Source organism: Pteronotus mesoamericanus, unplaced genomic scaffold (genome assembly GCF_021234165.1).
Source record: "Pteronotus mesoamericanus isolate MK-2021 breed Mesoamerican mustached bat unplaced genomic scaffold, CSHL_Meso_final scaffold_167, whole genome shotgun sequence".
Classification (NCBI taxonomy): Eukaryota; Metazoa; Chordata; class Mammalia; order Chiroptera; family Mormoopidae; genus Pteronotus; species Pteronotus mesoamericanus.
The window spans coordinates 14,678,937-14,704,271 of NW_026555308.1; the positions used below are offsets into that span (position 1 = coordinate 14,678,937).

General features: G+C 45.2%; 1 protein-coding gene across 1 annotated transcript in view; it reads right to left on the minus strand.

Annotated features, from left to right (window-relative positions):
* Positions 1 to 25,335, minus strand: part of SYT17 (synaptotagmin 17) — a 67,449-nt gene that overhangs the window by 32,132 nt on the left and 9,982 nt on the right. Inside the window, exon 4 of the mRNA XM_054589244.1 lies at positions 3,294 to 3,414. Coding sequence (XP_054445219.1) covers positions 3,294 to 3,414 — 121 coding nt within the window. The remainder of the gene's footprint in view (positions 1 to 3,293; positions 3,415 to 25,335) is intronic.

Sequence of the window (25,335 nt, forward strand, 5' to 3'; positions counted from 1 at the left end):
GAAGACACTGACCTGCTACCTCACAGACCTGGATTCTTTTTTTTCTTTTCTTTTTTTAGAATAGTTAAGAAATAACTGAAAAACTTTTATTTTCTTTCGGCTTTAATTTTTAAAAAAATCATGTTTATTCTATTACAGTTGTCTCAATTTTCCCCCCTTTGTCCTCCTCCACACCCTTCCCCCCGCAACTCCCTCAGTCAATTCCCACACTTTTGTCCATGTCCATGGGTCATTCATACATGTTCTTTGTCTTGTCCCTTCCCCTTCTTTCCACCATTGTCTTCCTTCCCCATCCTCTCTGGTCACTTTGAGTCTGCTCCATGTTTCCACGCCTGTGGTTTATTGTTTGTTAGTTTATTTGGTTGAATAGATTCCACTTACAGGTGAGATCATACGGTATTTGTCTTTCACCAACTGGCTTATTTCACTTAGCATAATATTCTCCAGTTCCATCCATACTGTCGCAAAAGGTAGGAGTTCCTTCCTTCTTTCTTTCTTTCTTTTTAAATGTAGGTTGATTTTATTTATTTTTTAAATGTCAAAATCCATTTGAAAATATTAAAGAATTTAAATCCATTATAAAATCTCAGCAATTAAAACATGATACCAGCACAGAAATAATCAAGTAGATCATGAAAATGAGCATTCTAGAAACAAACATATGTATCTGTCTAACAATGTAATATATGATTAAATGTATATTTCAAATCAATGAGGAAAATAAGGCTTACTCAACAAATAAAGTGCATGGACCACTATTACTTGAAATAAAATAAATACAGAGCCCTATTTCACACAAGATACAAAAAATATTCAGGTGAGTTAAAAGTCAATATGTAAAATCTAAGGAATTGTAGGAGAAAATACAAAATACTATATTTCTTACCCCGAAGTAAAACATTTAAACCCAAAAGCTATAAAGTAAAATATTGACAATATGACTATATTGAACATTAAGACTATATAGTAATACACACATAAAAAAGTTAAAGGACAAGTAATAGAATAGGAAAGTATTTGCAACACATCTAAAAAAGGGTTAATAGTTTTCTTTTAGGGAAAAAAATTCTATAAACATTTAGTCAAAAAATGGATAAAGAATACCAAAAAGTCATTCAAAGCTTTTTAAAAATAATAGAAATAGGCAATAAATATCCAAAAACAGGTTTAGTTTCAACAAATAATAAAGTAACAATTAAAAAAACACATCATTGTCAAAACTGATTAATAAGTATGAAAAATATTGGTAATATCAAGTATTGGTGGCTATGAAAGGAGCTGGGTATTCATAGACTCTTTTTCTTCATCTTCTTAAAGCAGTCCCTTAGCATATCTTGCAGTGCTGGTTTGGTGGAGGTGTATTCTTTTAGCCTTCTTTTGTCTGGGAAACTCCTTATTTCGCCTTCCATTTCAATTGAGAGCCTTGCTGGGTAGAGTAGTCTTGGCTGCAGTCCTTTGCTTTTCATGACTTGGAATATGTCTTGCCATTACCTTCTGGCTTGTAGTGTTTCTGTTCAGAAGTCAGCTGCTAGCCGTATTGGGGCTCCCTTGCATGTTACTGCCTGTTTCTCCCTTGCTGCCTTTAGGATTCTCTGTTTGTCTTTGGTATTTGCTATTTTAATGATGATGTGTCTTGGAGTGGGCCTCCTTGGGTTCCTCTTGAATGGGACCCTCTGTGCTTCCTGGACTTCCGTGACTTTTTATCTCCTCCAATTAGGGACGTTTTCCATCATTACCTTTTCAAACAGGTTCTCTATCCCTTGCTCCTCTTCTTTTCCTTCTGGTATCCCTATTATATGGATATTATTACATTTCAGGTTCTCCTGCATTTCCCTGAACACCTCTTCATTCTTTTTGAGTCTTTTCTCATTTTCTTGCTGTTTCTGGGAGCTTTTTTCTACCTTATCCTCCAGCTCGCTGACTCGATCCTCTGCTTCATTAAGCCTGCTTTTGATTCCTTCTACTGTGTTCTTCAATTCAGAAATTGTATTCTTCATTTCCTCTTGTGTCTTATTGGTAGTTTCTATGTCCTTTTTCATGCTGATATAGTTTGCAGTAAGTTCCTCGTAGTTTCCCTGTAGTTTTTGGTAATTCTCTCTGAGCTCACTGAGTTCACTAAGCTTCCTTAGAACTGTTGTTTGGAACTCAAAATCTGATAGTTTACTTGCCTGTATTTCAATTAGTTCTCTTTGTGGGGATTCCTCCTTTCCCTTCGACTTGGGGGTATTTCTTTGTCTTCCCATTATTTGAGACCCTTCTTTTTTGCTTCTGCTTCTTAAGCTGATCTGTCTTGATTTCCTGACTTTGTGGTGTGAACTTCTATGGTAGAAGACCACTGTTTTTTCTTTCTGGATCTGCCTCTGATGATGTCAGATGTTGACCCCCAGACCTGGACTCTTATCTGGACTCTTGGGACTCAGCACAGAGAGGTCATTCTCTTGGGACTTGTGCATTCCTGGACTTCACCATGATCCAGTGCAACAGAGCACGTGTTTTCCTGGACTATTACATACAGGCTGAGGACAATGTACCCCAGATCCTGAAGGAGAGAGCTGATGCAAGAGGATGGTGACTCTGAAATCCACAACTGCACGTTCCAGAGGGGATGGAGAACTGTTTGCTTCCAGAGGGGATGGAGAACTGTTTACACAGCTGGCCTAAGAACAGGTAAGGAGATGGGGAAGTATTGGGCTTGGTTTTGGCTTATAGCCTGGTGGGGAGCAGGGGAAGTGCTCGGTCTTGTGGGAGAACAGGGCTCTGAACAGAAGTGCTCTCAGCTCCCCCAAGGTTTCACTCCTGTAAATAAAAACCTGTTTCCTCCAACACTAATTGTTGGGTCATGCATCAGGGGCCACATGCACAGGCCCCGCTTCCCTTGGTTACAGTGCTGGATACTATCTATCCTCACAGGGTCTTATCTTTTTTTTTTCTTAATCCTTACCTGAGGATATGTTTATTGATTTTAGAGAGAGAGGAAGGGAAAGAGAAAGAAACATCGATGTGACAGAGAAACATTGATTGGCTGCCTCCCATACCCACCCCAACCGATATCAAACCCGAAACCTAGGTATGTGCCCTGACAGGGAATCGAACCCAAAACCTTTCAGAGCACTGGATGACGCTCCAGCCAACTGAGCCACCTGGCCAAGGCAGGTCTTATCTTATTAATAGTATCCAGGATGCAGAAAAAAAGAAAACTGGGTCCTTTGTGTGAAAAATAAAAAACAAAGAAAAAAGAAAAAACAGATGCTCCATTGAAGAAATGGGGAAGGAGGTAGGGAGTCACACCTCACCTGAACCTTGGCTCACATCTGTCTGTAGGAGTTGCTTGGCTCGAATGACATCAACATTTAGTCTCCCAGCACTTGGGAGATAGTTCAGTGACAGAAGCAGCTCCCCGAGCTCCACTTCATTCTGCAAAGAAAAGAAGTAGTCAAGAAGTTGCCTTTTTTCTTTTATTTTGCACCTACCATGCAGGAAATTGATCCCAGAAGCTCACAATTGGGCTTCAGTGGATGGATCAGTTGACAGCGGGTACCTCTCTTTTGACTTCTTTTAGACTCTGACCCTGATTATTTTTTTCTATCTTAGGAAGTTTCTTCTGCTCTTAGAACACTTAACAGCAGCAACAACATAGTAATGACAAAAGCATCAATAATGATATTAAGTAAATGTTACGGGGCAATCGAGTACTGTGCTAGACACTTTACATGTAATAACAGGTTTGATCTTTATAATGAGTCTGTGAGACATGAGTATTGTCCCATTTAATAGGAAACAGGCTCTGAAAGGTTAAATACTTGTCTAAGGCCAGATAGCTGGAAAGCCGCGGTGCTGGCATTTGGACACAGGGAGACTTAATTGCATGCATTCTGACCACTATGGTTAATAATTTGGATTTCTAAAATAAAATAGTGAGGATTCTCCTTACAAATAACATTACCCTCACTCATTTGCGTTCCTGGTTTTGTGTGTTTGCTAAGTGGGAAAGATAATGCTGACTTCCCACTTGGGCAGAACTGGCATGCGCTCTGGCCCCCTTGAAGCAGAGTATTCCCCTCCACTTCAAATAAAGAGAAATATTATTTTCTCACAAGAATATTTGGGATATTTGGTATTTCAGAAATAATACTGACATAATCATTGTGGGAAACTTAGACCACTGCTATGATTTACAATTGACAATTATTATCTTGATCGACATATGATAAGCTCCATAATCTTCAGGGCTTAGGGTATCAAGGTCATATTTTAACCCAGCCCTGGAGAAAGTGGAGGGTCCTCTCTTTCCCTGCCCCCGAATGTGTGACACACAAGAACAGCAGCATCTGCATGGCATCAAAAACTGCAGCTCTAAACATCCTGAGGGCAAAACTGCTCCTGAAGAGCTCCTGAAGCCAGTGTCTTTTGGTCTCCCTTCCCTAGAAGATGCTACATTTAAAAGCTGACCAGCAGCCAACTGGTAAGAAACTTAGGGTATGGGAACAGAAAGCAGGACCAGCTATTCCCCAACATGGCCCCTCCCCAAAGGACCATGGAATTTCTGGCAACCTTTGTGGACATTTATGAAGTATTGGCACAGTAAATTTACATGAACCTGAGGCAATTTTATCCCCCCACCCCGACTTCCTACCTCCAGGCACATTTGGCCATGTCTGGAGACATTTTTGGTTGTCACAACTGGGGAGGGGGCTGCTTCTGACACCTGGTGGGTGGAGGCCAGGAATGCTACTAAACATCTTACAAAGTACAGGGCACCCAACCCCCCAACACGGAATGATCTGGCCTAAAACTTCAATAGTGCTGGGTCTGAAAAATCTTAACTAAACCATGAACCTTGGGCTGGTTCAGAGTCTTCTCTTATACATGATTTTAGCCTGAAAAAGTGTTAATAGCAACCAAAGGCTGAATTTTTCTCCAGACCAGAAAAACTCAAAGCACCAGCTCCAAGCCAAAGATCAAGCTTCAATTTCCATCCCTCTGCTTCCTCCTTAGGGCTCCCTTTGCTGAGAACAGAAACCCAGGCACCAGACAAAATTTCCCGGAAAGTAGGCTCAGCTGCTCTTAAAGAGAATGGATTGCTTATTCTGAGAGGACCTCCAATTCTTTGAAGCCTCCCTTCTCCTATCCAGATTTAGCCTGATAAGGTTGTCCTGTATGACCTGGAATAACATGGTTCAATACTCTTAGGTTTATAGAGGAAAACTGAATCAGGCCATTCTCTCACTTTCCTGCTTAACACCTTCATCACTCTTAGAATGAAATCCAAAATCTGTGGCCTAGTCTGCAACAGTGCCATTTTGGGCTGAATCATTCTGTGTTGGGGGCGGGGGGTGCCATGTGTGCATCGTAGGATATTTAACAGCAGCCCTGGTCTCTACCCACTTGATGCCAAATGCCTACTACCCCCCAACTATGACAATCCATCCAAAATACCTCTAGACATCATGAAACGTCCCAAGTGAAAAATCGCCCAGCTGAGGACCACAGGTCTGCCAATATCGAAATAATTTGGCCCTGCCTACATCTCAGACCTCAACCAGCAGCCACATCAGTCTTCTTTCTATTTCTCGAAAACACAAGGTCTTCTGGCCTCAGGGCTTGCACCTGCTGTGCCCTCAGCTTGGGAACCTCAACTGAAATGTCACGTCCTCATGTAAGGTTTCCACCAACACCCAATGGAAAAAGAGTTCCCTGCCTCCATTGCTTTCCGTCACATCCCCATTTTATTTCTTCCGTGGAACTGTGTCCTTACTGGATATTTTTTCATTTTCTATAAAAGCAAAGACAGCGTCCATCTCTCCACCACTACGCTCACAGCACCCGAACAGCTTCAGCGGATGACCATGGGAACCAGCTTTGCAGCCCCAACACGGTGGCTCCACTGCCGCACACGGTGCCAGAGGAGTCATGGGCATGGCATCTGTCACCTGCCCTGTCCAACCTCAAGAGACTGGAAGGAGAGGTGGAAGAAGGAACTAGGTGCCACTTCTACTTTTTCCCTTCTCAAGGCAATTTCACAAATAAACAGCCGTCGTTTCCTTTTTCAAGATCTTGATGAGCTTAATTTGGTTGAACCACGCCGGGTAGCTTGGGAGAACCGAAATAGACTGTAAATTACTCAAATGAATCCAGAAGGCACCCTGCAAGTTCCTAGCAGCCGGCTTGTGCAAACGCTCCACTCTCTTCCCAGACAAAAATTCTCTCTCCCTGCAGCCTTTGAACACAGCTAAGTTCTAATCAATAAAAAGGGAATCAAAGAAAACCATCTGGGACAAAAGGCACTTTCTGGGGAAAACAACAGCCCGGCTCTCCTCCTGCCATACTTCCTTTGAAGTGCTTCTAAAGAGCAGGCTGGCTCTCTCCCCAAGCAGAGGGTTTCAGGTGCCTGCGCACAACTTTACCCCTCTCTCGCCTGCCTTTGTTCTCAGGGTTGGGAGAAAGAGTTTGTCTCTTCGTTTACTGCACTGACAACATTAAAATAGATATACATTTTTAAAAAACAAAACCCAGTCACAATCCTAGCACTTTACGCATTTCCTCAAATGCTCTCTTTCCTCCAGCCCACGGCCACTCGGGTGTTTTTCTAGTCCTTGTCAATACGTCAAAACTGTATTTGCATAGCTGACAACACAGGCGAATTTTGAAACCTCTCCATCCCCTTTAAACTTAAATTGACACACATTTTCCATGTCACTACTTAGATGTGTAACGTATCATTTTAAATATCTACACAGAATATTCCATTAGGCTGCAACTATAACTCACTTTAACCTCTTTCCTATTGTTAGGTACTTAGGTTGTTTCTAATGACCTAAAATTGGGCACTTTGGTACTGTTTTTTAGATTACATCATCCTAATAAAACCCCTGTGATCACTAGGCTAAAGAATGTATCAAGATATATAAAAAAATACCCAGATCTTTTTCTGCCACTCAGTATGAAATGACAGAGCATTGGCCAAAAGGGCTAAATGAACTTCACAGCTACTAACAAGGGGAGAGAACAGAGGCAGCACTGGGTATTAACATTCTGACAGATGGCCTTGTCAGTGTGGTTGTTAAAATATTTTTTGTTCGCATTTCTTTGAATATCCAGTCGTATATCCATTTAACTGCATTTCCTGTTTTGCGTGGAAAGGTTGACTTTCTGATTTTCGGTGTGAGGTCAACACCTCTCGTCAATATGTACATGCTGTGGCTACAAGATTCATCTCGCACTGGATTGTTGTTGTCTGTTACTGTCCGGCTTTCTAATTATTTCTGTCCATTGGCTATTTTATTGTGATTTAGCTTGTGTCTCCCTGACTGCTTGAAAGGTTGAGCATCTTTTCATGCTTATCAGCTATTCTCTCCTTTAAAAAATTCTGTTTTCATATTGCCTCGTTGGCAAATATCTATTGGATATTTGCCTTTCTTTTATTAATTTACAAAAAGGCTTTTAAATATTATGAATACTAGTACATTATTCACCAGTTATGGGTTGAATTGTGTCCCACCAAAATCTATGTGTTTAAGTCCCAACCGCCAATGTCTCAGAATGTGACCTTATTTGAAAATACGGTCTTTGCAGAGGTAATTAGATCAGATGAGGTCACGCTGGAGCAGGGTGTGCCTCCAATCCAACATGACTGGGGTCCTTGTAAAAGGGGGAAACTTGGATAGAGATGTGCACACACGGAAAAGACCATGTGAAGACTGGGGTGGTGCTGCCACCAGCCAAAGAACAACCACAAGCAAAGAGAGGCTGAACAGACCCTTCCGAAAACCTTCAGGGGAGCGCGGCCCTGCCGAATCTCCAACTGCTAGACAGGAAATTTCTGTTTAAGCCACTCCGTTGTGATACTTTGTTACAACAGCCCTAGCAGACTAATATATGTGTGTACAAACATATTCTCCCAGTTTGTGAGTTGCCTTTTAACTTTTTTTTTTTTTTTACCCTCTTTTCTGACGAGTGGAATGTGTAGTTTCATTGCAGAATGCATCTGTTCTTTTCCTCTGTGGTCCACACTTTATGGCCTTTCTACATGTGCTTCGCTACATTAAAGTCTTAAAGATTGTTTCCTTTTTATCCTTCTAAAACTTAGTTTGACCTTTTAAAGGTAAGTCCTTGGACTACCTGGACTTGATGTTGGTGTATGATGTGAGATAAGGCTCTGTTTTCATTTTTGAGGTAGCAACCTTCTTTTCTCCTGTCTTTCGGCCCCACGAGGCTGTGTGCTCCTTGAGGGTAGTGACCTTACATTGCTTCCTTCCGTCTCCCCAGGTACAGAAAACACCCCTGGTGAATGCTGGCCAAGGGAAACATTTGTCCATGCCCTTCCTAAGAGGCTATACCTTCGAGGGAAGATGCAAGAGAAGCTTGATATTTTGATGTCGGAGAGTTTATGTCTAGGACTCAATGGCCATCCAAATTAGATCAACCTACTTCAGATCCACTCAAGCTTCTCGAAAGAGATATTGATTCCAACCTCAAGTGGGCTCCCAGTGTGGCAGAGATAGCTGTTTAGCAGAGATTGCTCCAGAACCTGCAATGTTTTAGTCCAAACTAAAATGACAGGCACGAAGCCTTGCCTCCAGCTACCCAGTGTTCATAATGAAGCACCAACAGAGCACAGAGGATGTTAGGGTGAGTCCCCCTCGAGCAGTAGTAGTGGCTGACAGGATGGACCAGGGCATTTACGAAGAAGCAGCTGGGAGCAGCTCTGCCGGCTACAGGAGGGCTCTGCCAGCAGAGTCCAGCCCCCAGACTCGTCTTCCATCCACTCATTCCATTTCTGCATAGAGAGCCCCTTATGTTTCTCTGTGTCTTACCCAACCTCAGATCCAGCCCAATTACCCAGTCAAAAGATGTTTCTAGAGTACCTCCCACATGTCAGGACAGGGCCGGTACACAACAGGTGGGCCATAAGGATCTACCGACTAGGTGACTGTACGAGGCACAAAGGGCAAAGCAGTGCACAAGACAGGCAAGGTCCCGGTGATGCAGCTCCTGAGAGTAACCATTATTTAATTATTATGCATAACTAATTATGAGGTGATTGAATCAGTACCATGGTGGGCACTGTGGGAAGTGACCTTCCTAAGCCTCCCCTGCAGGAGCAGGAGCAGGAGTTAGAGGGCCCAGGGGCACAGCACACACACCCAACAACTGAAAGGGCCAATATGGACAAGTGAAGACAGGGCAAAGGTGCGTGGGCTGGGGTGGGGGCAGGGGTGCGAAGCTGAGGCGGGGAAACCACAGGCCTTCGTGCCAGGTAAGGAGTTTGGACTTACCCTGAGGAATAGGGGCCTCAGAAGGCTTTAGGCAGAGAGTCACATAATGAGACATGCATTTTTAAAAGATCCCTCTGGCTGCACCTCTTTCCTCTTCTGATGGTTCTAGCCATCTTTCCTTCATGTTGTAATTATTCACTTCTCCGTGGTTCTCACAGCAAACTCTTTCAGGAGGCTATTTTACTTTTCACGCACTATAATTTCTCCAGGGAAGGACTGCATCCTCTATGTTCCCACCCAGCTCTCCTTCGTGGCCTCGTAACTGAAAGTGGCACGGTTGGTGCGGGTTGAATTCTGTTTCCCAAAAAGATATGTTGACGTACTAACCCCTGGTACTACCTATGGATGTGACCTTATTGGGAAATACGAATTTTGCAGGTGTAATCAAGTTAAGATGAGACCATGCTGGAGTACGGCACGCCCTAAATCCAATATGACTGGTGTCCTAATAAGAGAGACAGAGAGGGAAAGGGAACACCATGTGCTGACAGAGGCAGAGATTGAGGTGACACAGCTACAAGCCAAGGAATGCCAACAATGGCCACACCACCAGAAATTAGGAGAGAGGCATGGAACAGAACCTCCCTCACAGCCTCCAGAAGGAACCCACCCTGCGGACACCTTGATTTTGGACTTCCAGGCTCCAGGGCTGTGAGAGAATCCCTGTCATTTTAAGCCACCCAGTCCGCGGTGATTTGTTATGGCAGCCCCAGGACATAGAGTGGCGACTGAGCAAAAGGACTGAGCCACAGACTGTGCGGAAGGCCTGGGAAATAGTATTTTAAACAAGTGCCCCAGAAATACTGATAACACAGGTGTTTCAAGCTCTGGATCTGAGATCACTTAGGGGTCTTTAACCTAGTGCACTAGAAATGTCCACGTGGATATACCATGGTCATCCTTAACACCCCATATCCCAAACTAAACTACTCATCACCACCCCCAGCCCGATTTCACCTGCGCCTCCCACTTCACTGTCCAGAAGCACCAACCAGCAAACCCATCAATGTGGCAAACTAAGTAAGATCCTGGGAGGTTCCCTCTCCTGCTTCCCTCCTGTCACTTCCAACTCCTAAAAATCCTCAACTCCAAGTCCACCCCCTGACATCAGTTCTACCTACCCACCACAGTCAAAGGTCACCTGTCCTCACATACCTCTAAAACAGTGGTTCTCAACCAGGTGATTGTACCCCCAGGGGACACACGGCAACATCTGCAGACATTTTGGTAGTCCCCACTGGGGGAGGGGGTGCTACCGGCATCTAGCGGACAGAGGCCAGAGGTGCTGTTGAACATCCTACAATGCTCAGCAAAGCGCCTTCCTAAAGAGAGTGATCTGGCCCAGGATGTCACCAGTGCTGAGGGTGGATCTAACTCATCTTGTCTAAATCCAGCTCACACACTGCCCCAGATGGGGAAATCTAAAGTGCAAACCTGACCAGGTTTCTCCCCTTTTTATCTTTTAATGGTTCCTGCCCCCTGCAACTCCCCCCGCAATAAACATTGTCTATGAGGTTCTTCATCCCCCAGCTTTGGTTACCCTCAATCTCATGTTGTGACATTCCTTACGTGGTCAAATTATGTACCAGGCAAAGGGAACGTACAAGACTGCTCACTCTCCCTCCCGCTCCTGTCACACACCCACAAGTAGGGCCCAGGTGCCCCTCCCCTGTGCTCCCACAGGTCTCAGACTTGCCTCTTAGAGAGAACGCTACCAACAGGTCATTCCACAAAGAGAAGCTCTATTCTGAGCCAAGTACTTGCACAGCACTGGGGGTACAGTAGTGAATGAGATCCCCAGGAACCCTATCCCAGGGAGGTGTCAGCATAGGGCATGACTTAGGACTTTGGGTTCTAACTGTTACCTTCTTTCTAAACTGTGAGCCCACACTAGAGATGACACATGGGAACCCTCCTGGCATGTTCAATAAATAAATAACCACAGCAGAAAATAATGATTAAGTACTTCTGTACCACCCATGGGGATGAGCATTGGGCATGCATTATCCTATTCAGTTCTCAAGAATCCTTTGATACCGATGATGTCAACGATGGTGTTCATGATGATAATGTTGATGACTGCGCTGCTGCTGATGACATTGATGATGGTGCTGATGATGACACTGATGTTGATGATGATTATGATGATGTTGATAATGATGATGTTAACGACGATGATTATGATGGTGCTGCTGATGGTGATGATGTTGATGATGGTGTCAATGTTGATCATGGTGTTGATAATGATGATGATGTTGATGATAATGATGGTGTTGATGATGTCGATGATAACTGATGATGCTGATGATGATGGTGATAATGATGACAATGATGATGATAACCAACATCACTGAGAGCATATACCACCTGCCTAACACAGAGCATTGAGTGCTTTCTGTCATTTTTCCATTTAGTCTTATCTTCACTACAACCCTCTGGGAGAGGGACTATTATTATCCTCTGTGTACATATGAATAAACCGAGACACTGGAAGGTTAAGGTTCATGTTTTACATCACACAATGAGCAGGAAGCAGAGCCAGGGGGTGATACAATAATAATAGGACAAAAATAAAAAATAAATAAAGGTATTGTGAAAGAAAATTTAAAAAAAAGAATATATGAGGCTATGTCCAGAAAGTATCCAGCTATGCACTATGAAAAAGAGACATTTATTGAAGAAGACACAAGATACAATAAATATTGTACATAGGACAGTGATGCCTCAGTCCCTTTCAAAGTAGGCACCTTGGGACCTCACACAGTTCTCCCAACTGCCATCAGTGGCCCCATCGTATTTTCCTAAATATCATCCACGGTCTGAAATCGCTTCCCTTTCAAAGGTGATTTTAGTTTTGGGAAAAGCCAGAAGTCACAGGGCGCCAAATCTGGGCTATAGTGGGGCTGCATCACCTGGTTGATTTGATGTTTCACCAAAAAACTGCACAAGATGTGATACATGGGCAGGCGCATTGCCATGATGAAGCTGCCAATCACCAGCTGCCCGTAGCTGCAGCCTTCTGAATCATCTGAATAATTTCCATGGAGGAATGTTTAAGTTAATGCAAAATGTGATGCAGATTCATTGCTCTGCTTGCTCAGTCATTTTGAATACAATGGCCACATAGTACACATGCTCACTCAACAGTGTCTACAGCTCCCACTGACTAGTACAGTGAAGTCATCATTATTCACATATGCACATTCCAGTACACTCTCCTTGGCTGCCAAGTTACATCGATGTCACACAAACTGTTCTTGCTGTATTAATAATGGCTGGACTTTTTCTGGACAGACCTTGTTGTATTTGCTCTTTGTCTTCAGTTCCTGGCACACAGCTCCTAAAATCCTTGGAATCTCTGGAGTGATAAGTAAGAGTGTCTTCTGTATGCTAATAAGATTACTGATGCCTGGAGGTTTCTAGGTAGCCTCAGGACGGTGACTGGTCACCAGAAAGACTAGATCATGATTAGAGGGTTGGAACTCTCAGCCCCAATCCCCATCTTCCAGGGAGGAGAGGGGAGCTGGAGACTGAGTTGAATCACCAATGGTCAGTGATTTAATTAATCATGCTTGCATAATGAAGCTTCCATAAAAGCTCCCAAATAACAGAGTTTAGAAAGCTGAGTGAACATTTAGAGAGCTGGCACTGGAATATGCCCAGAGAGAGAAGGGGAGCTCTGCACCCATCTCCCCTAATACCTTGCCCTATGCATCTCTTCCATTTGGCTGTTCCTGAGTTGCATGCCTTATAATAAACTGATAGTAGTAAGTAAAGTGCCTTGCTGAGTTATGTGAACCATTCTAGCAAGTTATAGAACCTGAGAAAGAGGTCACAAGAACGCAAGTAACAACCTAGGACTTGTGATTGGCATCTGAAGTGGGGGCAGTCTTCTGGGACTCAGCCCTTTCTCTGTCATTCTGAGCTAAGTCCAGGCAGTTGTGTTAGAATTTAACTGAATTGTAGGACAACCAGTAGTGTCTGGAGAAATGGGGAATTTGTCGGTGTGGAGAAAAAACCCGTATGTTTGGGGTCAGAAGTGTAAAAGCAGTTCATGGGGTATGAACCTAAGGAGGCTGACTCCAGTTTGTACACTCTTTATTGAAATTTGTGCTATTTGGCTTTTATCTTCACTTTCCCCCAGGAAAGCGGAGGCTTGGAGATGTCAGCTAACTTATCTAAGGTCACACAGTAAGCGTCCCCTGTGGTAATACTACTGCCCTGCCCAGGTGCTCAGTAAATATTTACTGAATAGATGAAGGTGTAAGTGATCAAATCAAGGTTTGAACTGATTGGTCAGACGACAGAGCCTACCCTCTTACCTAGTCCAGGGACTGGCATGTGGTAAGAGTCTAATTAACAACTAATTGATTTAAAAGGAAAAAAGAAAAGCACAAGCCATCCCCCATAGCTACTTATCTTTCCTATATCTGTTGCCCTTAAAAGCCCCCCCAGTTAATGAAAAACTGCACTTTCTATCTATTCAGAATCCCTGCCCCTTTCTTCTGGAACCTCTTTAGAATGGTTTGGGTGGGGCTAACCCTGGGCATTTGACCCCCCTGGCTGGAGTATCCCCTCCTTTCCCTGGCCAGGTGATTGGCTTACACATGGCCATGTGACCAAACCAGCCAATTACAGTCCTCTCCCATGAGGAGCATGGGGCGCCAAATTCTAAGATGACTCCCAAGACTGGAGCCTTCTGGTACTCACCTACACTGATAACAGCCCCAGGTCACACCACTGGAAGTGAGTGGCATGACTGTGGCTTGAGGATTACGGGACTGCGGGGCAATGCTCCTGACTCCATAGGCACCACTGTATACACGTGCCAAGTTCTGTGCTTTGAGCCTCCCGTGAACTAGCTCTCTGACCGCCAGGCAAACCCTCTGAAGTACTACCATGACCAGTGGTGGTGCTGGTAAATGTTTAACTCTCCAGGGGGCTGGAAAAGGCTCTGATTGGTAGCATTTGTCAATTTCATACGCAAGGGCTGATTTCAAGCTACCAATGGAAACTTAGCAGCCTGAAAAACACCCAAAATTTTAACAATGGGCTCTATGAGCAAGTACAAGCTAGCTTTTGCACACAATCCTCATTTTATAGAGGAAGAAACTGAGGCTTAGAGATAGTAAGTTAACTCTTCCGTGCCCACACCTCTAGAGGGTGGCAAAGCTGGGACTTGAACCCAGGTCTGTATGACTATAGGGCCTGTGCTCTTAGCCACAATAGATCCCTTCCCCTGGGGCGGGGTAAAAGCTGTGTGCACAGCAGCAAGACCTCCCGCCTGGAAGGCAACCTAACTCTAGTCTCACTTCCTTCACTGAAAGCTGTGTGACCTTGCACAAGTCACTGAACTTGTCTGTGCTGCAGGTGTCTCATCTATAAAATAGGGTTGGTCCAAATCACCTCTGACTCCCCTTCTGGTTCCCATTATAATTGGAAATGTAAAGCTCATGTTGAGGACTGAAATGTAAACTCTGTTTCTATTTCAGGAGAAGGAAAACAAGGGCCACATGAAAAAAAAACCACAAAAAACCTGGTAGCTTATGTTGCCTTTTAAGGTTGGGGCCTAAGCCCAGGCCGGACGGCACAGTGTTGCCCAAACACTGCTATTCACCAAAAACCTGGGCGGGAAACCTTTTAGCACACACACAGTGGCCAGGAGTCTGCCAAGAGCGTCAGGGCCGAGAGCAGTTCCGGGCAAGTGAGAGATTCTCATTAAAGAAAAACTGAGGTTTGCCTTGTCAAGGGCCTTGCCTGTTACAGTATCAGGTGGTGAATGATCTCAAAACACAAAGGCCACGGGAATGAGTCACACCAGACAGTTTCCAGGTACTGGGCCCAATCAGCACATAACTCTGGGTGCTTAGAATCATCTACAATTTTCCTTTTAAAAAAATGTTCCAAATTCCATCTGTCTTCATCTGTCTGGGGCATGGTTAAGGCCAAAGTAGCCTATACGGAAAGGCAAGTAGGATTCTAAGGCCAATTCCTCATTCTCAATTGCCTGCAACCTCACCTTCCTCTTTTTGATGTCCTCCCATCTCAGTTCCCTCCCCCACCCTCCAGCAGCCTCAGCTCCCAGTCACCACTCAGTGGATGATTACACACCAGGAGCTTTGCCTGCCCGATCTTGGTTTACCAAGAGGTGATGCAGTGGAACCAAACGGGTAAGGGCACAGACTCTGGCGCTGGACAGCCTGGATTCAAATCCCAGTTGCAGCCTTGCACATGTTACTTAATGTATGCCTCAGTTTCCCCATGTATAAAATGGATGATAGCTAATACAAGATCATCATCCCAACCGTCATGCCTGGCATACAGTGCGTGTTACGTAAGGGACAGCTATCATTACTGTCATCTTCACATACTCCCCACCTCCCCGTGCAGTGAGCAATATCATCCCCAATTTACGGGTGAGGAGCTGGACCTAAGTTCACGCAGCTGGTAAATGGTGAGGCCGGGCCTTAACCAGGTCAGTGTAACTCAAAACCTAGTGCTTTTTACATAATATTTACTCAATTCAAAAACCATCTACCAAGTTCTTTGCCAAAGATACTGAGAATAAATAACAAAAAAGCTGACGTTATGGAGGGTCTGGCCAAGCCTTTAGCTGTGTGTTGACAGGGTGCACAAGGGGACTTTTCCAGCTGACCCCAAAACTGGCTGCCTGGGCCCAAAGCTGGGGACGAGGGAGAGGTACCAAGGAACCAGCAACAACTGGGGCAGCCCTCAGGAATTCTCCACAGGGTGGAGACCAGGTCCTGCAGTATTCACACCATCCTTGTTCCTCGCCTCTATAAGAGGGGGAGGCGCTGGCTGAGAAAGGAGAATTGGAGATTGTCCTTGCCCACCCAACAAAAGCTGACAGTGGCTGCAGGGTCACTCACAAAAAGCAGACGCTTCTACAGGAAGCGGGGACTGGAGCTATTTCTCTATGGCGATCTGCTTAGCCAGGGCCTTGCCCATTGCTCAGCACCTTCCCAACCAGAGGAAAGCAAAATGGAGAGGTGGCCAGCAGAGAGAAGGAGGAGCACGGAAGACACTGCACTTGGAGCCCTAGAGGTGGCAAGGGCTGGGTGTGATGATGCTGAAGGTGCAACTCGAGCCCCAGCCCTGACCCCATCACTGCCGAGACTGCCCGCCCTGCCCGCCCCTCTCGCCCTGAGGAGTCTCTCTGGCCACCGGAGTCCTTGCCTCTGGTGTCCATGAGGCAGGCGGGAGGAGCCCGGGGAATTAAAGGCTCCTGCGCCTGCTGAGAGCTGGTGAATAAACACCCCCATGTGCTCACCCCTCAGGCAGGCTACACCGAGTACCCAGGGGGACGGAGCACCACCCAGCTGCTCACAGTGGTCATTTGCCTGCTAACATGCCTTTCATGATAGGTCTCATTTCCAACCCCCCTTCCGTTCTGATTTTTCTTGGCATCAACCACCCCTCCCCCTTCAAATAAAATACTCGCACTCAAATCTTGGCCTCAGGGTCTGTTTCTAGGGGAGCCCTGCCTAGGATAATAGATGACTTTCCCATGGGTCGCTGAGTCCCAGAGAAGGTAGCTGGGTTTGGGCCATCTGACCAGGGCCCAGCCTTGATGGCTGCTCCCCTGCTGATGGGACCCCATAGTAAGAGGCCATGGGACACACTCCCAGCACCAGGGCAAACCCCATCCACTGCCAGGACCTTGCAAATAGTTGACATCTGCCAGCTTGTGAACCCCTGCCTGCCAAGGTGCTCCAGTGGGGATATTTGCCAGAGAAGCGGCAGCAATAACAAAGAACGGCAGTGGGACAGCTAAATAAGGAGACCTCCACCCTTTTCCCTCTTAAACCACATTCCCTCCAACTTCAAGGCCCCCAGTGGTGAACCCTGGCTGGACCATGGATGTGGTGCAAAGCCACCTTCCGCCATGCGGATGTGGGTGGGACTCGAAGGAGAAAAGATCCACGACATGAGAATCCTCCCTGGGCCTGGAACTCTCGGAAGAGAGGATCTCTTCCCTACCCATGCGGCCGGGCTGGTAGGAGAGAAGCCTGGCACAACTCCTGGCCATTTGTACTTCCCCATGGGAAGTGCCCTCCTGAGAAGAAAGGCAACAGAGGAAGGCGGGGCTGAGAAACCTTCCGGCTGAGGACTCCCAGGGCACGATCGGACCCCAGGCCCAGCGGTGCCTGAAGCCCACAGGACCACAGGCCTCCTTCCTCCAGCCAAAGCGAGTTGGGGATGGATTCTGCTAGTTTTAATGAAGATTCCTCATAAAAATAGACATTTTGTAGGGGGTATAAATTATAGCACAGGGAATAGGGTCGATAATATTGCAGTAACTATGTATGGTGCCAGCTGGGTACCAGAAAATCCAGGGGGAACACTTTGTACAGTATATGATTGTCTAACCACTCAGCTGTACACCAGAAACGAATACAGAATAATACTGAATGTAAGTTATAATTAAAAAATTAAAAATTTAAATTGAAAAAATGAATGTTTTGGGGGCCACCCAAGAAAGTAAATCTCTTCACTTCAGAATCATACAATTCTTTTTTTTTTTTAGGCATCACTACCCTTTGATAGTTGAAGCTTCTTTTTTAAATTTTTTTTTTAAGAGAGGGAAGGGAGGGAAAAAGAGAGGGAGAGAAACATCCATGTGTGAGAGAAGCATCGACTGGTTGCTTCTTGCACACACCCAAACCTGCGACCCTGCCTATAACCCAGGCACGTGCCCTGACCAAGAATGGAACTGGCAACCTTTTGCTCTGCGGAACGTGCCCAACCCACAGAGCTGCATCAGTCAGGACAGAATCATACAATTCTTTTTTTCTATTCTTCAACTAAAACAGCTGTTCCCACACTGACAACTATCTTGATTACCAAATCCGACTGTCCTTTAGCCATTTCCAAAAACCCAATCAATGTGGTGTTCCCGAGGACAGCCACAAGCACACCCATCAGGCTCTGAAGGCTTTCCTTCCTAAATGATAGGCTCTGAGCAAACGCAGAATTCTCTCTACGGGAACAGTTCCAAAAGTGGTGGAAGGAAAAAAAAATACATGTTAATATAAAAATGTGAACATACTTCTGAACAATCAGTCTTAGCACACTCAAGTTACATGGGGTAGACCAATTTACAATTCCTCAGACAGGACTTTCCCTAAACAGATTATTGCTTTTCTTTTTTTTTTATATCCTTCCAAGGACATTTTTAAATTGCTTTTAGAGAGAAAGGAAGAGAGAGAGTAAAGGGAAGAAGCATTGATGTGAGAGAGAAATACCGATTGGTTGCCTCCCATGCACATGCCCCGCCAGGGTATCAAACCCACAACCTTTCAGTTACAGAATGACGCTCCAACTGAGACACACCAGCCTGGGCCCTCAACAATTATCATTATTATCATCCTCACTTGAGGACATCTTTTCATTGCTTTTAGAGAGAGAAAGGAAAGGAGAGAGAGACAGAGAGATAGATATCGATGTGAGAGAGAAGCATTGATTGGTTGCCTTCTCGTATGCACTTGATTGGGAACCAAACCCACAACCTGGGTATGTGCCCTGACTGGGAAATGAACCCGTGACCCTTCTGTCTACAGGATGATGCTCCAACCAACTGAGCCATACCAGCCAGGGCTTACACAGATTATTTCTAGCAGTCATGGGTATGGGCTTGGAGTCAGTCTCAGATTCAAGTCCCCATTCTAGCTGTGCAACCTTGGCTAAGTTCCTCACCCTCTCTGAGCCTTGGGGTCCTAATATATAAAATGCAGGTGCCATTACTATCCATCTGGCAGGGTAATGTGAGTACTGCACCCAGTAATGTGTTCTGGTGTGTGGTGAGTACCGAAACACATTTATTGCTACCATCTCTGAATCTTGGCAAAGGCAATGCACACAGGCTTCAGTGCTAAGTCACAGAGCCATGGATTCTAAGCATCCAAAGTCTAAAAGGTGTTCCTTTGGACTGAGCAAATCTCAGGTAAAGCAATTTTCCGAAACATAAATATCCAGCATTCCAAAGTGCAAATGCCACTTTTGACTAAACACATTTTCTTCTTCTTTGCCCAAATCAAACATTCCTCTTCAGTGAGAATCTGGCTTGGTAATAAAAGATACTACACCCCAGATGACTCGGAACTATACCTGAAGAACCTCTAAAAACACTTAACCTGAGCCTGCTCCTTCCCTGAGTAACTCCATCAAACATAATCCTCATGGCAGCCTGTACAGGGCACTCAGGCAGCCACGGTGGCTCATTCAACCACCTCGACAGCCCACCAGTGGGGTTCACACCCACCTGGCCTGCTCCGACAGCCACACCCTTTCTGCCTTCAGCCAGCCAACCACCTGGTGTTTCTCAGAATGAGGTCCACAGTTCACCTGCATTAGAACCTCCCGTAACATTCACTAAAGTGTAGATTCACCCAAGACTTAGGAAATTGGCGTCTGTAAGGCTGGGGTCTGGGAAAACCCGTGGTCACAGCTCCCGGCTGATCCGGATGTTGTGAAAGGAAGAGGCCAACAGAATGACCGAAGTCCCCAGTCTGTCCAACAGCATGTGTTTATAAAGCCCCTGAAGCTTGAGTTTAATGTCTACGGGCTGGTCCTGGGCATCAAAGGCTCTGCCTACAAACTGCTTCCCACGCTGGCCCCCTGTCCTGTCCCTGATACCCAGGTCCAGGACATCACCACCTCCCCCTAGGAGACGGCAGCAAATGACTCCTAACTGGTGCCTCTGCTTCTTCCTCTCTTTTGCTCTCAACATTTTATTTTGAACATTGTCAAATACAGGAAAGCTGAAAGAACTGTACAGCAAACCCCTTTATATATACATCACCAAGATTCTACAATGAACATTTAATACTAATAATCCTAAAATATTTTTAAGATATGCAGTATTCGCTTTATCACATATCCAATGATCTCTTTTGAATTTTGAATGCATTTTAAAGTAACTTGCAAACACAGTGCACTTCCCCTTAAACACTTCAGCAGGCATATCATTAACTAGAGCTTAATGTTTGTTTTTGGCTTTTTCTCAGATAAAATTTATATACAATGAAATGCACAAACCTGAAGTGTTCTAGATGAGTTTGACAAATGCATACATCTGTGTATCCCGAGCTCTATTCAGATGTGGAACAGCACTGAAATTATTAGTCCAGAAATGTCCCTCTTGCCTCTTTCCAGTCAGTCCCCTTCCCCACGCCCCCAGTCACAACCACTGTTCTGATTTTTTTCACTGTAGATTAGTTTTGTCAATTCTCAAACTACATATAAATGCAACCATATATATGTGCCTTCTTGGGCCTGGCTTCTACTTGGCATAATGTTTGTGACATTTATCCACGCTGTTGTGTGCATCCATACTTTGTTCCTTCTTATTACTGAATAATGTTCCATTATATGAATAAACCATAATTTGTTACTCTTTATCCTGTTGATGGGCACCTGGCAACTTCTAGTTTGGGCTATTATGTGTAAAGTTGCTGTGAATATTCATGTACAAGTTTTTAGGAAGACATAACATTTTCATTTCTCTTAGATTAACACCTAGGATTGGCATTGTTAGATCACGGGGTAGATAATGTTTAGTTTTACAAGAAACTATCAGAACTTCTTCCTAAGTGGTTATACCACATTATGTCCTCATGGCACTGAGAATTCCAGTTGCTTCATGTCCTTACCAACATTTGGTGTTCTCAGTCTTTGTAATTTTAGACATTCTGGATATTGGATGTGTAATGGTATCTCACTCTGGTTTTAATCTGCATTTCCCTAATGATTGATGATGTTGAGCATCTTTCCATGTGCTTAAGGACAATTTGCGTCTTCATTTGTGAAGCATCAGTTCAAACCTGTTGCCCATTTTAAAATCGGGATGTATCTTTTATTTTTGAGTTGTTGGAGTTCTTTCTATATATTTAGATATAAGTACCTTGTCTCTTTAAATGTGTCCCCAATGATTTCTGTCCAGGGCTTCCCTCCTCAAAACTTTCTAAGGCTTCTCATTGCACTTAGGAATAAAAGCCTACCAGATGGATGGGAAGCAACTTTTTATACCAATTCAACCTCACCTCCTACAGCTTTCCCCCTTACTCACCCTATTCCAACTGTCAACATGCCACTCCAACTCCTGCCTCAGGGCCTCTGCACCTCCTGTAGTCACTTACATGTCATCTCCTCACCCATCTAAAGGGCTTCCCCGTTCTCACCACCCAGCCAGCCCTCTCCAGCCCCTTATCCTGTTTGATTTGTCCTCTTGGCACAGACAATGCCAACACGGCATCATTTGTTAATGCATTTGTTTGCTGCATATCATGCGCGACTAGAGTGTAAGTTCCATGAGGCCAGGGAGGTTTTTTTGCTTGCTCTAGAGGACCAGTCTAATGTCTTGGTTATGGAACATCATTTTTTAAGCCGAAGAGCCTCAGTTCTACCATTTAGTAGCAAGAATAAGTTACTTAACTTCTCTCTGTCCAGTTACCCACTTTGTAAATGGGTCCTTGTGAGGATAAAAGAGTTAGCATATGTACATCATTTAGAGCACTGCTTGGCTCATTGAAGACACTGATGTATAACTATATTAGTAGCCCCAGCCTTTGGGCTGTAAGAATAAGCACCTAACAAATATTTATTAAGTTAATCAATATTTTTATATATACAATATTTTTATATTTATTGTCTACAATATATTCATTATTGCCCTCAATTTGGGGGACTTTCATTTCCAAAAGCTACTTTCTCCAGAGAAGATTTTATATCTCTACAGATGCACTGCAAGGAGGGAAGGCAGTAGGTACTATGTCTCCACTTGACATGAGCAAACCAAGACGCACAAGGTTACATGATTCCAGTCACAACTGAACTGGTGGAAGGTCTGGAACAAGAATTCTTGTCCTCCCCAATGCTCTGTGAGGTTCCCTCATGTCCAAGGGGCATCTAATCTCTCTCCCTCCCTCATCCTTCTTCCGAAAACCGTGATCTCAACAGAAAATGAGCTACCTGAATCCCGGATATATTTCTGGCTCAAAAAAGAGTTGAATGAAGAAATACGTATACACCCACGTTGACAGCAGCGTTATTCGTAATAACTGAAATCAATGGATGAATGAATGGGCAAACAAAACGTGGTTTACACATTCAATGGAATATTATTCAGCCTTCAAAATGAAGGCAATCCTGCCACATGCTACGATATGGATGAACCCTGAGGACATCATACTAAGTGAAATAAGCCAGTAACAAAAAGACAAACATTGCATGATTCCACTTATATGAGGTACCTAAAGAAGTCAAATTCATAGAGACACGAGGTAGAATGGTGTTTGCCAGGGCCCGGGGGAATGGCGAGTCAGTGTTTAACAGGGAGAGTTTCAGTCTGGCAGGATGAAAGGGTCCTGGAAATGGGTGGTGGAGATAGTCGCACCACACTGTGAATGTACTCACTACTACTGAACTATATACACTTAAAATTGGTGAAGATGGTAAATATTATATGTATTTTACCACAGCTACTAATAATTTTTTTTAAAGAGTTGCACCTACATGGGTTTCACGTCCAATGGCCAAAGCATCAGTTCACCTTGTCCTGCTTGGCTGAGCAGACTCTCTCTTTGTGACCAATGTAACCCGACACCTATGTCAATCACCCCGCGCTCTTCATATTTCTATGTCTTTATTTCCATTATCTTATCAGTGAGACCAAAAAATATGCAGTAGCTTCATTAGCTGCTAATTTCTTGAATGCGAAGATCAAAGACACAACGTTCAAAGGCACAAGACGTCTGGGACATTCTACTATGAGCCAGAGGATGCCTGCATGCGGGCCCCACCAGCCGCCCAACCGCGGGCTCTCCAAGGCAGAGAATTAGAAGTAGGCCCTAGGAGTTAAGTTACTCTGATCCCAGACATCACGAAGTCAGGATGAGCACGGAAAACTAGTCTCGGCTTCTGCCCCGTACAAACGGCATCTTACCCCCCCATTCCAGGGACCAACCAAGCTGACGGTGAAGGCGGACGCTGGTCTCCAATGACAAGCAGCAATGACATCCATTCTAATGGCCTCAGAGCATTGTGTGAGGATTCTGTTTTCTGTCTCCAGAGCAGGCCTGTTTTGCTTGATCTGGATTTTTGTTCAGAACCAGTATCATCTTTTCCACATAAGGAATGAAAGCAAAGCAGTTACCTGGATATCGCCTCCTCACACCCTCCATCCTTGGCTCTCCCACCAACAACGGACTCTCCCTGAAAAACCCTCTGCACCCTTCAGGGACCATCTTGCCTGCTCTCACTTTGCCTGTCACAGCAGATCCTGCTGCTTGTCCCCCAACCTCCATTCCCTGCTTCCTCCACAGCAGGATTCCTCATTCCGTGTCAGAACTGTTCACATTTTTGGTTGGATCATTCTCTGTCGTGGGGGCCTGTCGTGCGCATGGCAGAGGTGTTGCGGCGTCCTGGGTCTCCACCCACGAGATGCCAGTAGCACCTCCCACCCACCAGACCCAAAATGTCTCCCAGCACTGCCAAATGTTCTGAGGCGCAGAAGTGTCCCTGGTCCAGAACCACTGTTAATAGTATAGGAGCTTTAGGCAGGCCCATGGTTGCCCGGCTGAAAATCAGATTTCCTAGTCCTGTTCACAGCCAATGATTGACTCCCTTGTTTGACGGAGGAACAATACTGCAGTGCACCCATGGTCCGCAGTCCCTGCTCGAGCACAGATCAAGCTAACACTAGGCCTTCCTTGACACCTGGCTGTCACCCTTTACCTAGACTGCTTCACTTTCTCCCCTGCAGGGTTTTCTCTTGAATCTTGTTTGGGGTTGAATTGTATCCGCCCGCCCAACAAAAAAAAAGATATACTGACATCCTAACCCCCAGTATCTCTGAATATAACCTGATTCGGAAATCACATTGAAAATGTGATGATGTAAGATGAGGTCATACTAGAGCAGGGTGGGCCCCTAGTCCAACATGCCTGGTGTCCTTGTAAGACGAGAAGAGACACAGACACACAGAGAGAGAATACCATGTGATGGCAGAGGCAGAGATTGGAGAAGTGAGCTTCAAGTCACCATGGTCTGCCTGCAACACAAGAAGCCAGAGAGAGGCAGGAAGGATTCCCTTATGGGTTTCAGAGGGAACACGGCCCTGCTAACACCTTTGAGCCTAGACTTCTAGTTTCCAGACCGCGAGATGGTAAATTTCTGAGTTTTAAGCCACCCAATCTGTGGTGCTTTGTTACAGCAGTTCTAGGAAAGGAATGCACACTCACATTCCTACCTCAGGCTCTGCTTCAAGGAAATCCAAGCACAGACACCTGGCCTTTCCACTCAAAGTGCACAAACGCCAGAGCAAGCCTGAGGCGGGAAACAGGAGTCCCTCCCCCTCAGTTCCCATGAGCCTTTCTTTGTGTGAGAAGGAAATGAAGAAAGAAGGGAGGAAGAAAGGAAGAGACAGAGGGAAGGCAAAGGGGTGAGAGAGGGAAGGAGGGAAAAGGGAGAAAAAAGAGAAATTCACTTTGGGGAATCCTTTCTTCCTTCCATCCTTCATTCATCCAACAAATAGCACTGAGCACTACCGCAGGCCAGGCGCTGCTCTAGGTGCAGGGGATAAGACACGAACACGAGAGACAGTATTTCTGCCCTCATGGGGTTTACCAATGAACATGGAGGGCAGACCCTAAAGTGTATGGTCTATGGGATGATGATTAGTGCCATGGAGAAAATAAAGCAAGGGAGGGCCATGTGGAGTATCCAAGGTGGAGGCAGACACATAAACAGGGTGGCACAGCGTACACAGCCCTGGTGTCAGCTACAGACGCCCCCGCAGTCCTGCTTGGTGTGGTCTCAGCTCAGGCAGAGAGCAGGACACCTGGCCTTGGCCTCTTTCTCTTTTCTGCCCCAGCCCTTCCCTGAGGTTTGGGGAGCCCAGCTGGCCAGTGTGCAAGGGCAGAGTCCACGCTCCAGCAGACTGAAAGTCCGCGCCCACCCCGTTGCCAGAATGGAGACTTTAAGAACAACCACTGACCATCAACATTCCCTCCTTCCTGTGTCCTTCTTCTCAGCCCTCACT